Source organism: Rhinolophus hipposideros (assembly GCF_964194185.1).
Source record: "Rhinolophus hipposideros genome assembly, chromosome: 6".
In the NCBI taxonomy this organism is placed as follows: domain Eukaryota; kingdom Metazoa; phylum Chordata; class Mammalia; order Chiroptera; family Rhinolophidae; genus Rhinolophus; species Rhinolophus hipposideros.
In genome coordinates this window covers 54,323,660-54,337,327 of record NC_138052.1, presented here as the reverse complement: position 1 = coordinate 54,337,327, position 13,668 = coordinate 54,323,660, and the positions used below count along the sequence as shown (strand labels likewise).

Here is a 13,668-nt window from a genome sequence, read left to right as displayed (position 1 = left end):
AAATAATGTGCTAAACATTTTATATATACTATCTTACTTAAAGATTACAGAAATTCTCTGATGGATACTAGAAAATAAGACCTAGAGAGAGGAAATAATGGCTCAGAGTCATTCAGATAGAAAGTAATTTCAAGGCCAAAGTCTCACCGGTACAGCCCCTCAAATTCACTACCATGATATGCTACCTTTGGAAAGGTTCATGGAACTTAACTGCACATGAAGGCCATTTGAGATTTTTTTTCACTAGGTGATACTTGTAGAGAAGTCTGATATCTCAGAAAGGTGTGTTTTCCCTTTCCACACCCTATTTTACAACCGGCTTTGTGTTTTTAAAAAAAGTTTTAAATGGCTTTGAATATGAATATGTTAACCAAGGTATGCTTCTTGAGTAACATTTATTTACTTTGCATGTATAGCATAGTAAAAAGAACATGAGCTTGAAATCCGACAGATTAGCTCCACCTCTCACTGACCTTATGACCTTGACCAAGTCATATTCACTGGCCTTCTATTTCCCCGTCTATAAAATGGGAGGGCTAATACTTACCTCCTAGAGGCCTCACTCAGTGCCTATAATTTGACAGACACTCAGTAAATAGTAGCCATAAAATGCAGCCATTTGTTCAAAGAAATTTCCAGACCCTGTCCTTATCTGGACTCTGCAATTATTTCATGCCATGCTACCATGCAACAGTGGTCTGCACTTACATTCCTCTTCATGTGCTTGCTTTCTTATCTCATAGTAATTATTGCACTTGTGTTTTCATTCCCAGACATTAAGACTTGATGAGCCTAGTCTCCCAGTAGAACATTTAAAGATGTGGAGGACCTGCTTGGTCTTCCTCACATTTTTGTGTAATGGAGGAAAAGTCTTTCTACTCATTCTCCCAGCGGCTCCTGGTGCTTCATCCTGTACAGGGCAGTCATATAGTTAGCATATATTAAATTAATATCATTAAGTAGAATTTAATGGGGGAAGCTCTGGTACCCTCCGAGAATACAGACTGGGCAAAAAGACACTGCTTAACTCTTCTTCTTTGTATTCAATAAGATAGACCTTCTACCTCACAGGTCAACAATCCGCTTTATATTACCTCTGCAGTAATAAAATAATGGATAATCCAACACATCTCCATTTGTTGAGGAAGAAAATTGGGTGCTTCCTATGGAGACACCCCACCTCCACTCCCCACCCTCGTTAGAGCCAGGGTTGGGTACTGAAATGAAAGGAGCAGTGGGGAGGGTCCAATCAGAATAGGAAACATGGCTCTGATTGACAAGTTCTTGCTGGCAGCAATGTCAGTAAATAGGAGAAACTTGTCAGCTCATACATTTTTTTTTTCCCTAGCTTCCTGCAAAACTTTTTCTTAGTATACATTTTTTGGTATTTTGTTCTGTGCTATTAATTGCTTAGCCTCTAAAAACTATGTGCTTTGTTTTCTTTCAAATATGAAATGACATAAAGACCACAATTTCTTGCTACAATAGAAATTATTTTATACCTTGCTTCTCAATATTTGAACTTCTGTCAGAGTCTTATGATTTTTTCATATTTAACTAGCAAAATGGCCATATTTAAATTAAAATGATTTGTCTTCCCTAGCACAATATCTTTGTTCTTAGTTCTCTATTAACAAATAAAATATTTTTACCAATGTGAAAATTAATCAGTATATCACATTTTGAGTTTGGAAATATTCATTTATTTTATTCTTTTCAACCAAAATTTTACCCAAGCATTTGACTAATCCATAAGACATAATGATTAATAGCCAGTAAAAGTATTTTTAAGTACTTTGAAAAATCATTAGGAGATGTTCGGTTTATATTACAGCATTTCAAATTGAGAGAACCCTTTTGCAAAGCAGTGCCATAAGATAAATCAAGAACCAAAAAATCTGTTCATTCCATTAGACCAGTTAATTCCTCTTCCTGTAACTACTATCAAGAAAATCATCCAAAAGCAAAAAATATAAAACATTATGCATGAAGATTCCCATTGTAGCATTATTTGTGTTAATGAAAATTTGAAACAAGACGATCAGCATTAGGGACATTATTTAAATAAACTACTTGTATCCAATAGAATATTATACAGCTTTAAAGTAAATAAAAGTAAACATGAAAGTGCATGTAATACATTAAATCAAAAAGATACAAAATACATTAAATTGAAAGTTTTAGAAAAATGGTTTATCCATGTGTGTGTTTGCACTTATTTATTGAGTCCCCAGCATCATGCTAGGCACTGGGTAGGCATGACAAGGAATCCAGTAGACATGGGGCTTGCTCTCATGTGTAGATAGTGAACATGTGCTTGATGACTGAAAAGAAAAGCACGCTGACCTAGTCTGGGAAGGGAGGGAAGTCCCAAGCAAAAGGTTTCAGCTCTCTATGCCTGATGGGTGAGAAGAAGATAGCCAGGCAAACAGGGACCCTGGTTTGGGGGTGGAGGGCAAGAGGATTCTCATCAGAGGGACCAGTCCTCCACAGGACTGGATATGTGAAAGAAAGAATGCCCTGTTTAACTGAAGTAATGAAAGGACACTTGGGAACAAGGAAGGGAATTTAGGATGTTGGTAAGAAAGTGGTTGAAATGGTGGCTAAGGACAGAAATGCAGGCAGAATGAAGTGATAGATGTCAACTCAGAGCTTCTTAACCTCTTCCTGTGGCCAACTAATGAAGCCTATTTTCAGAATGGTGTTTTGAAATCCATAAAAATGAAATTAAAGTTTTATAAAGAAAACTAAATATATTGAAATACAGTTATCAGTTTCTTGTTATGATATGGTAACACAGTAATAATGCATTAATTAACATCTAGCAACAGATCTAGTATCTGTCGTATTTCTGAAGTAGAGACGAGCATAAATGGCATTTCAAGCTTTCTATAACAACTGTAATATCCAATGAAAATATCTGATTTCTATTGGTGACGAAGTTACAAGTACTGCTAAGACTGCTATAGTTTGTTGCCTTGATTTAAGATACATTTTTTTAGATGAAGAAAAACTGTTTCCTCAATACCTCTCAGGCTGACCTTTCCATTGTCAGGGTGTATTTCACTCTCCCCGGAGTATCAAAGCTAAACCCTAAAGTGCATCTAGAGAGGAAGGAGGCAGGAGGAGAATTCAAATGTTTTCCTTGTACCTTGTGAATCTACGTCTCCTTTGTAAAGGGCCATTCATTGAGAAGAAAAAGAGCCTGTTCCTCATTCCACCTAGAAAATTAGTTTTTAATCTTATCCCTGTCTTTTGAATCGTTGCTATACCTACTCCCTGAGGGACTTGATTTAAGTGACACGAGTTAGTTATTCTATTTTCCATAATAAAGCTGCTTCACATCTCTTACTGACAAAACGGAAAAGGGGCAATTTTTCAACCTGAAGAAGTTGAAATATGATTTCTCTATTGTACAAGTCAAATGGCTAGAAAACTACACAAAACAGGAGAAAGCTGTTCATTAGATTCAAACTCTAGCAAACAAGCCCTCTTTTGTGCTCGCTTAGAAAAATGACAAGTTCACTAATACCAATGCCAGTTCACTGATACAGAGGGGAGGCTGCCAGCTTTCAACATGGATATATCTGGAGGTGCCACTATTTTATCTGGGTGTGAGGGTGACAGTTTCTACTCCCCAACAAAGTGGCACAAGGGACAGTGGGGCAGCTGTCATGCAGATCTCAGACAAGGAGGACAATTACTGTCATATCACTGGACCACAAAATCACCGCAGGGGCTAACCTAATAGCCAGAGCCCAACTGACAGGTTTCAAATGGAAAAAGCAGGGATATCCTAAATCAGGATCATAGCCTGGAAGAAAATTACAGTTTTAGGAAAATTTAGTTTTTAGGAAAAAGTTAGTTTTAGGGAAATTACATTTAGGAAATGAGTCACCTGACTTTCATGGATCTTAAGTTACCCAAAGGAAAACAACAAAGCTTTTTTGTTTTTTTAAGGAAAGGATATACAGATTCAGATTCGGTGAAGAGTCACTTTTAATTTATAGACAATTTTCCCTGCTTCCAGGATTAGTCTAGAAGCCAAGATATGAAAATTAGATATTAGTTTAATTAATTAGGAATTAACAAGCTTCATTCACAATGATAACTGTGCTTGAAGAGACAGTTTCTGGAATTTAACATGAGACATAATGTGGCGTTGGATGGAAAGGGCCCACCAGTATCAGATAGTTCCAATGTGTAATATTTTAGGACTTTTGTCATGTTCTTTTCATCTTCTGTGTTAGCATATTATTCCTCTGAGGCTGTACCTGAGTAATATAGTGCTATGTTTGATGAATAGGTGGGTTGATTTGAGCGAAGTTTTTGGTGTAAAAAATAAAGGTGACAAGTAAATATTGAAGACTGATTTCTTTCACATGGTTTATAAACTGGCTATGAAAACAGTTCCAAAAAAAGAGGTTTTCAGAATGTTTAGAGCTTTGGAAAATAAGGGAATTAATGTGGAACCTCCCAAAGAGGCTACTTTGAAGAACTAAATTCATTTGGCTGCATAAATTATGGATATCTGTTACAAAGGGCAATTCTGATGTAGCTAAGCAAATTTTGCTTCAAAATCCTGTAGGATAAAACCTTTAAAAAAGTGTTTGAGTAATCAGGAAATAATTAAGACAGTCAGAAGCCCTGCTAATTAACATTAGGTGAGGGAATACTTGAAAGTGGAATTCCTATTAACCAGAAGTTCCAGATGACATGCATCTTTATTAAAAGAAACAGAAGTAAACAGTACATTAATTAAACTTTCTAATACACAAAATAAGGAGGCTTTAAAAATGTCAGTGAGGAAATAGAAATAATATAATGGATTTTGATAAAAATATCAAGCAATTAAAATGAGAAATCATAAATATAGGCTTTGATGCTTATAAGTTTACATGTCCAGAAAGAAGGTCACAATTTAAATATATTACTGCATAAGTGACTTCTCTGATTTTAGGATCTGTGTTATTGACTAGCTAGTATTATCAATCTAATGGCAGAATTCCCTGAATATGATGAAACCACTTACACATTTCCAAAGTCAAAATGTATCTCTAATGTTCTCAAAAATGAAGCCTTTGACCTATCTAGGGGATAAAAACTAAAACATAATTTATCTAAATGTTAGATCTTGTAACTATTATACATACCACACCGCTTAATATTTTTTTAAACGGGAAATGGCCATCTTTCGTTTCTATTTTAATAGTTTTAAGGTATTCTCTGCCTTCTGACTCAGTCCACCTTTATAGTTATCTTTCTTTACACTTGCTGCCATCATCTCTGCCCAAATAGGTACTCATTCACCAAGCAAACCCCAAGCTTTCTAACACCTAAGCATTTCCTCATACTTCCACTTTTCACTTCTTTTCACTCCATTCTCTGCTTATCTAAATCTAACCTTCAAAACCCAGCCAAAAGGCCACTTCCTTTATGAAAAATGTCTCTTTTCCTAGCCAGAAGTAATCATAACCTATGTTCTCCTGCCTCTTACCAGTTTCCATCATAAATTAGAGATCTCTGAATGACTATTTCATTTCTTCTGCTAAACTATTACTTTCTTAAAGTCTGTACCTACTTTATTTATTACTCTCTTCAATGTCTAGCACGCTGTCAGAATTAGCATATTGTTAATGTATTTGTTCATGGAAAAAAAATACCTCTTTTGAAAAAGATGTGAAAAGGAAGCGTTTAATTTTTCTTAAAGAAATAAGGATATAGAAAGAAAGACTTAATTTTGTCCATCTTCTCTATGTAACCGGAATCAGGTAATTGTTGAACATGATAGGTATTTCCATTTAAGGCAAATACGCTTTAAAACTAAACTGTAATTATAAAACAAAGCAACAGCTTTTACACACCTCCTGGTGACTATTGTACGCCTTTTATAATATAATGTTCATGTCATAGGAAGCCCTGCCTTTGTGCAGTAAGAGTGATTTATTATGCAGTGAATATCTAGAGAAAAAAGCATGCTCACTGCCACCTACTAAGCTGTGGGCTATTATTTAATTTTGATGAGCCTCAGTTTCCTCATCTTTAAAATAAGTATAATCATTTTCAGCCTTACCTATTTTACAAATTTGTTGTGAGAGATAATAAAGTAATGTAAGCGATAGCGCTTTGTAAATTGTGGAATTCTTTATAAGTGTAAGAATATATGAGGGAGATCAGTATAAAGGACAGTCAAATAGTAATCTGACTAAGAGAGAGGATGGGTGAGTAATTAAAACAGATCAGATTCCTTAGGTCATATTTATATGAAATACTTTGTGAAATGCTTGAAGCAAGGAAAGGTTTTGCTGTGCAATAACTTGTTTCCATCACAAGAAACAGTAATTCCACAAAGGCAAATGTTAAAATGACTGAATTATTTCGCTTTGTTCATTCTGTAAAATCACAAATTCAGTCTGAGGGATCCTTATAGAAGAGAGAGTTGCAGACCTGAAATAATCATCAGTCTAATGTACTTACTATTACCCCTTAGGAAGGATGATTTTATTTCCTTCTCTCCTACTATTGAGGTCAGTTCAGTAAACATCTAAGATCTTTTCTATCATACTTCATGGCATTCTGAAGTTTTAATAAAGTTGCTGAAAAGGAATACAGACTGTGGCACCTAAGGATAAAAAATGATCTGTGCATCCACTTATTTCAAACACCACCCAGATCTGGAATTCATCTGTAGAACCCCTGGTATGTCCAGTCTTGAGTTAGATGAATCCAATGCAGGAAAAGGGATGGAAGTCAGCTGCTGATCCCTACATCATTGAAGTAGAAATGTGATCTTTTACTTTTGATGGGTGGGAAGCTTTGCTTTGTCTCGCACGCAGAACAGATAGTCATGCCGCAATGCTGTTCCCCTACTCACGCCTGTCCTCTTCGTCATCCTGACCCATGGTACACAGTTCCAAATTAGCTAGGACAGTGAACAAATACATTTGGAGTTTTAATTCCCTCTCTCTTTTAATGAAAGTTTATTAACATATCTATAGACATTTTCTAAGATCACCAGCTCTAGTAGGATTAAACATGCGATGGATTTTGCTGTTGCCTCAGAAGTTCCGGTTTCTTTCCCAAAGGAGCCACTGAACAGAGCCTGTCTGAAATAGCAAATGAACCCCGAAGAGTTAAAGTCACTCTGGACCCTCTTATAGCCTGCGCATGGGCCTTGGGGATTATAAGCATTTAGTAGCTACATGATCAAAATGCCAAGATGTCTGTAAATTATTTCGCTAATCCTCATATTATGCTTATAGTTAATGTCATTATTTAACATTCATGATTTAGACTGGTAGTCATTAATAAGTATAATGAAATGTTTGCATCCTGTATTTTGGATAAATTTCATGTCCATTCAAAGAGCAGCAAAAACGTAACTAAGGATAACCAAAATAAACCATGTTTTCTTCCCTCCTCTCTACCCACACCCCAAAGTTAAAATGTTTAACTTAGTGTAAACATTGAATTTTAATTTTATATCCATGTCCTAATTAAAACATGAGTAGTCAAATGAAACCACCCTTGCCTAATGACTTATTTCATGTCACTATCGTACCGTGTAATCATATTGGAGGGCAGCAGGTTTTCCTATATATCAAAAACTTCCCTGGACCAAAATTTACAACCTCCGAATATCAGATAGAAAGTCACCTGCTCCAACTGGGAGAATGAAGTCATTTTTCATAAGTCATCATGATTTGGAGGTGACTTGAAGTGGAAACTGATGGCATGGAGTTCTGTTTTAATCAGGCTCTAAAATCTATGCTGGGTTAAAAACTACATATAGAAATCAACTTTCTATTTTTAATTCCTTTATGTCAATTTATCTATGTTCATATGATATATCAGGCTTTAATACCATCTCTCTGTTTCTCCCTTAGAAGACAAAGGGAAGCTAAAAGTCAACAGTTCCAGTCAGCCCTCAAGCTCTGAAGGTGGCTCATTTCTCCTCAAATCTGGCACAACACCCCTGCCACCTGGAGCAGACACTTCTCCCTCCAAGAGCACAAATGGCGCTCCTGGTACTATTTCAGAATCAGAAGAAGAAAAGGCCAAAAAATTGCTTTATTGTTCACTATGCAAAGTGGCTGTGAACTCCCTGTCGCAGCTAGAGGCACACAACACAGGTTAGCAGATCTTGTTGGAATTTAAATAATGTTTATTACAAAATCCAACTTTTCCCATCAGAATACCATATCTTTTGTTGTTCACACATTAGGTTTGTTCAATTTCTGCTCTCCTTTTTTGATTCAAAGGTGTGATTTTTGAGAGAAATATGATCCTAATGACTTTAGGAACAGCAAGGAAAAAGCAGGTTGGAGATAAAACTTGCTGGTTTTTTTTATGTTCTCAAAAATATCTAATACTTCCCAAAACTCACTAAAAGGAAATGACAGGGATAAAGACAAATATCTATGCACAGTATTCACTGTAATACACTTCAAGAGAAAAAAGAAAAATGGAAACAACCTACAAGTCCCTCAGTAGGGAAATGTTGAGTAAATTATAGTAACCCAATATGGTAGAATATATTACTCAGCCATTAAAATGTAATTATAAGAAAAAGAAATATATATATATATGTATGTAATTTGATATGTGAAATTATCAGGATATTGAATTAGTATGATCCCAATTTTGAAAAAAAATACATATTTTAATGCTGATTTTTAAAAAATTAAGTATAGTTGGTAAACAATATTATGTTAGTTTCAGGTATGCAATGTAGAGATTTGACATTTTTATACTTTACGATGTGATCACCCACGAATTCTACTAATCATCTTTCACCATGCAAACTTCTCACAATATCATTGACTATATCTATTTTTATATACTCAAAAGAAAGAACCTGAAAAGAAATACACTAAAATGATAACTGTAGTTATCTCTGGGTGGTGGAAATATGGGAAATCTTTATTTTCTTATGCTTCTCTGTATTTTCAATATTTTCTTTATTACATACTTTCCTGTTTTCCCATTTTTATAATTTTTCCACGTTTACAATAACATTTTTTTACATTTATAATAAGAATGAAATGGTCATTAAGAATAAAACCACTGGGAAATTCAGCCTGAAGATACTTCTCAAGGATAAGAAAATGAAGAACTTCACATACCACACTAGGTTACTATAATTTGTTAAAATAGCTATTTAATATATGTCTCTGTCTATTTTAGGATCTAAACACAAGACCATGGTTGAAGCTCGTAATGGGGCTGGTCCAATTAAGTCTTATCCTAGACCTGGATCAAGATTAAAGATGCAGAATGGCAGTAAGGGGTCAGGACTACAGAACAAGACGTTTCATTGTGAAATCTGTGATGTTCATGTTAATTCAGAAATTCAGCTCAAACAGGTAATGTGTCTTGAATTAGTTGTCACTGTTGTTTGGGGTCACCACGTGACTGTGCACCTCCTAATCTATATAATGGTTTTCACTGTACTCACAGTTAAATTTACTAACTGATATAGGATGCATAAAATATACCCAATACAGATGCTCTGTGGAGGAAAGGCAGTACCAAATATTCGCACACCTACTATTACTGTATGTCAGATTCCAGCCTAGGTGTTAGAGACAGACGAGCACAGCAGTCGCCTGGAACTTATGGTCAAGCAGGAACTTCTGAGATGTTCAGCCTCTTTTCCAAGAACCCAAAATCTGATTATGGAGACAGTCTCATCGGTCATGGTGGTAATGGCAGGCAAAGTCGAGTAAGAAGAGCCAGAGAGAAAGAGGAAAGGCAGAGAGACATTGCAATTGAGTGAGGAGCAAGTCTTAACTTAGAGATCTGGGTGATTTTCCCCACACCGCTTAGTAACTGTGGACCTAGAACTGAGAATGATGAAACCAGCTACCTCTATTTAAGAAATACTATATTTTACGTGGAATGGAACTCACATTTAGATTCAGCTAATGCATCAAACTTTTTTCAGCACATTTCTAGCCGAAGGCATAAGGATCGAGTTGCAGGGAAACCACTGAAGCCGAAATACAGCCCTTACAACAAACTCCAGCGGAGTCCAAGCATTTTAGCAGTAAGTTCACGTTGTCTGCTCACCTGTTTTGTGGGGCAGCCTTGCTGGCTTGGGCAGAGACTGTGGGTAAGGAGGGTCTCAGAACTGATGGGTTCTGAAAGGTTTGGCACTTAACTAGTCCTCATAGATGGAAGTTTTAGAATGAACTGCTGGGTCCGTGCTGTGGGACAACTTGAAGATAGCTTCTGTAGAGAAGACAAACTGACCCTTTACTAGGACCTTTGAAAAGACTATCTTCTTTAACGTATAAAGAAAAGTAAGACTCAGGAACAAGGACATGGATGACTGTTGAACCTGGGAAAAGGGACTGTTTTCATAAAACAGAAATCCATTCATTTAATGTCCTCCTTCCTTCTCTCTCTCTGTCTCTGTCTCTCTCTGTCTCTCTCTCTCTCTCTCTCTCTCTCTCTCTCTCTCTCTCTCTCTCTCTCTCTCTCCAGAAAGTAAAGTGGCTGTGTATGTTCTTGCTCTCTCTTTTCATGTCTATCTAGCAGGAATGTTGGTAATCAGCCTGTCTTACCTTCTTTCAGTGGGTGCTGTTTTCAGTTTCTTTGTAAAAATACCCAGGGCGCCAGCAATAGGTGTCATATATATGGCCAGATGGATGGATTTTATAACCTCCCTGGTACCCAGTGTAGCATTCTGTCTGAGGCTGAAGGCGGGAGTGGGCAGCTGGAGGCCATGCTGACATGACCTTCCAGGTTCTCTAAAGCCTCCATCTGATGCTACAGTGTAACCAGCCTGCCTTAAGTAAAACCACCTTGCAAAACTCATCCTGATTGCAAAAGTCAGAAATTAGGGATTCATTTCTTACTTCACAGGAAGATTCCATCCTGGGATTCCTTTAAATAAAGTTGCTAACTCACTTGCAGTCATTCCCAATGACAGAAATTTGAGTTAGCTGCAGTTTTTCAAGACATACTCTAAGTGGCCAGAGAGAGAGAGAGATAGAGAGGGAGAGAGAGGTGTAAACTGACTTTGTTTCCATGATTCTTCACGGGTCTCTAATGTCCGGAACCCATCACCTGTCCCAGTGTGGCTTTTTGAAGAAGAGTAGAGGGTCATACATATTCTCAAAATCAACAACAACAGCAAAAAAACAACTCTCTCAAGGCTTCACTGTGGTTACAAGAAGTCTGAATTTTGAATTGAGCTCCTACTGTCTAAACAGGAAACCTTCTGGGGCTGTTTGTTTCTTCTTTCTGAACAGGAGTGTTCACTTTAGTATCTATTCCGAGAGGCTTTCCTATGTCCTTTGCCCAAGGCAAAGACCTCCAAAAAAGAGTTGAAATGGAAACAAGTCAAAGTAAAGTTATGCCAAGAGCCTTTGAAACCAGCTTGTGAAAATAATCATTTTTTTGACTTCTGAGAGCAAAGATTTTTAAAATTTCACTTCTTAATGTTGGTATCTTACTTATGAAAATGTGGTGCTTATTCAAAACAATATCCCCCCTCCACTTCTGGTTTTCTCCCTCCATTAGGCAAAACTTGCATTCCAGAAAGATGTGATGAAGCCATTGGCCCCCGCCTTCCTGTCCTCGCCCCTGGCGGCAGCGGCGGCAGTGTCCTCTGCGCTGTCACTGCCGCCCCGACCTTCTGCCTCGCTCTTCCAGGCTCCAGCCATCCCTCCCGCTCTCCTGAGGCCCGGCCATGGGCCCATCCGTGCCACTCCTGCCTCCATCCTCTTCGCTCCCTACTAATGTCTGCAAGCCCCAGTCGGTTGAGGCCAGTAAGAAAGATGAAAAGGAAAGCCAAAAGGATTGAGCAAGTCAAGCATTTTGTGTGGCAGTGCCCTCCACCCCCACCCCAGCCACAAAATGCAGCATACCACCCAAGCCTGACTCCAAAGAACAAATCTCTAGATTCAAGAGTTCTTTGAGGGGCCCTCCTGTTATGTAGGAATCTAAAGTCACAGGCTTTATCTCCCTAAGCACTCTCCCTGCTCTACACTATTCGATTTGTGTATCTGAGATATTTGGTTTCTTGCAAATATGTATTGGTCAGAAAAAAATATATACATATATCATTCACTGACTAGTTTTCCATGGGTGTGATCTGGCTTAGAAGCAATATGGAATATTTTCCTGACAGACTTGAAATCTAGGGTCTTCCTCACACGTCTGTAAATAACTCTGGAATCCAACCGGGCACATTCTCGTGTGGAACAAAAATAGATGAGCACAAGTGCTTCCTTGTGGATACCATCTTACCAACAAATCACAATGTTTTCTTTTTGGTGTTCTATTGTTGGCAGGGACTGTGTACTGTTTTAGATCCAAGTACTGTTGTGTCCTGTGTAGTACTAGAACTGTATCTCTTGTCTGAGTTAAACATCTTTAGTTGCTGTGTAAGTGTTAGGAAGCAAAGTAGCTTTGAATTTTTTCTTTACGAGAACACAAGATAAAGTAATGTATTTTTTTTATTTCCCATTTTATTTGGTGATATTTAACTGAACTAGAAAGCCATATAACATAGCTATAATTACTACCTGTTTGCTATTTTTGTTTAATTTATTTTGTAACTTCCTCACCTGTTTGAGTTGCTAAGCAAATGTATACAAACAGAAAAGAGCTTCCTAAATTGCACATTTTTGCACCTCTTGTGCATTTTGCAAGACGACAATGAATCCATGTATTTCTATGTAATTATCTTCTTCATTTTTAACCTGTTTTCATTTGTAATGATGCTACAGAATTTTGTGGCTCCCTGATGCAATAATGTACAGAAGATTAAAAAAAATTTATAATTGAACAATTTGTCTTTCTGTTCACTGAATTATGTTGCAGGTCATGCTCCCATGCCCCCCTTTCTAAGCTGATATTAACAAGACTGGAATGTTTGTGATATCAGGGGCGAGAAGTACCATAACACAACACAATAGAGTGAACTCTTTTTGAGCATCTGTATCTGCAATCTATAAATGGTAAAATGTCTGTGTATTTTTTTAAATGTAACTTTTCAATAAAAGTACAAAAAATAAAAATCTGTTTGTATTTGCAAAGTTATTTTCTTCTGAGACACCTTCAATTTGAAATCATCTGATGAAAGATTTTCAGTAGGTGATAAGATTGCTTTTTTACATATTTAGCATTTTCAGCTCTTATTTGCAGCATATTTATTTGTCATGTTTATTCATTACTGTTCACAGCATCTGCATGAGGCGAGACTTTAATGCTGTTTTTCCTCTGAATCTCTAAGAAATTGGGCCAAAGTTGAGAGTGTAGCCCAAAATTACAGTAGCAGCTTGCCAAAAATTTGTGACTTTCATTTTTTTGAACTTGCTACGAGTCTTCTAAATCTCTAGCCCATCTTTTATTCATGTCCATGGCAATTATGATCTTTTTTTTTTTAGAGAACTTTATTCTACTCCTCTTCCTTCACCTTCTCTAATCAGCCTACCCTTCTTTTCTTCCACCTCATTCTGTTCTTAAGTGTAAATATCAAGCATTACTGTTTGTTCTGATGATCTGTTGCTGATCAATAAACTACTCCAGAACATAGTGGCTTAAAATAACAACTATTTTATTATATTACGATTTCAAGGGTCAGAGAATCTAGCAGGGCTGGGCTAGGCTTTCTTCTGTTCCCTGAGGCATGAATAAGAAGTCCCTCGGTAATAT

The 13,668-nt window shown here is 36.9% G+C and overlaps 1 protein-coding gene across 9 annotated transcripts in view; it reads left to right on the top strand.

The window, feature by feature from the left end:
• ZNF385B (zinc finger protein 385B) overlaps positions 1 to 13,046 on the top strand; it is a 387,935-nt gene extending 374,889 nt beyond the window's left edge. For 5 of the 9 annotated variants that reach the window (XM_081052525.1, XM_081052524.1, XM_081052523.1 and 2 more), the window contains 4 exons: positions 7,887 to 8,132; positions 9,187 to 9,365; positions 9,947 to 10,048; positions 11,530 to 13,046. In XM_081052525.1, coding sequence (XP_080908651.1) covers positions 7,887 to 8,132; positions 9,187 to 9,365; positions 9,947 to 10,048; positions 11,530 to 11,748 — 746 coding nt within the window. In that variant the 3' untranslated portion in view covers positions 11,749 to 13,046. The remainder of the gene's footprint in view (positions 1 to 7,886; positions 8,133 to 9,186; positions 9,366 to 9,946; positions 10,049 to 11,529) is intronic. The other 4 variants (XM_081052526.1, XM_081052522.1, XM_081052527.1 and 1 more) reach the window with 1 other exon arrangement.
• Positions 13,047 to 13,668: the final 622 nt, after the last annotated feature.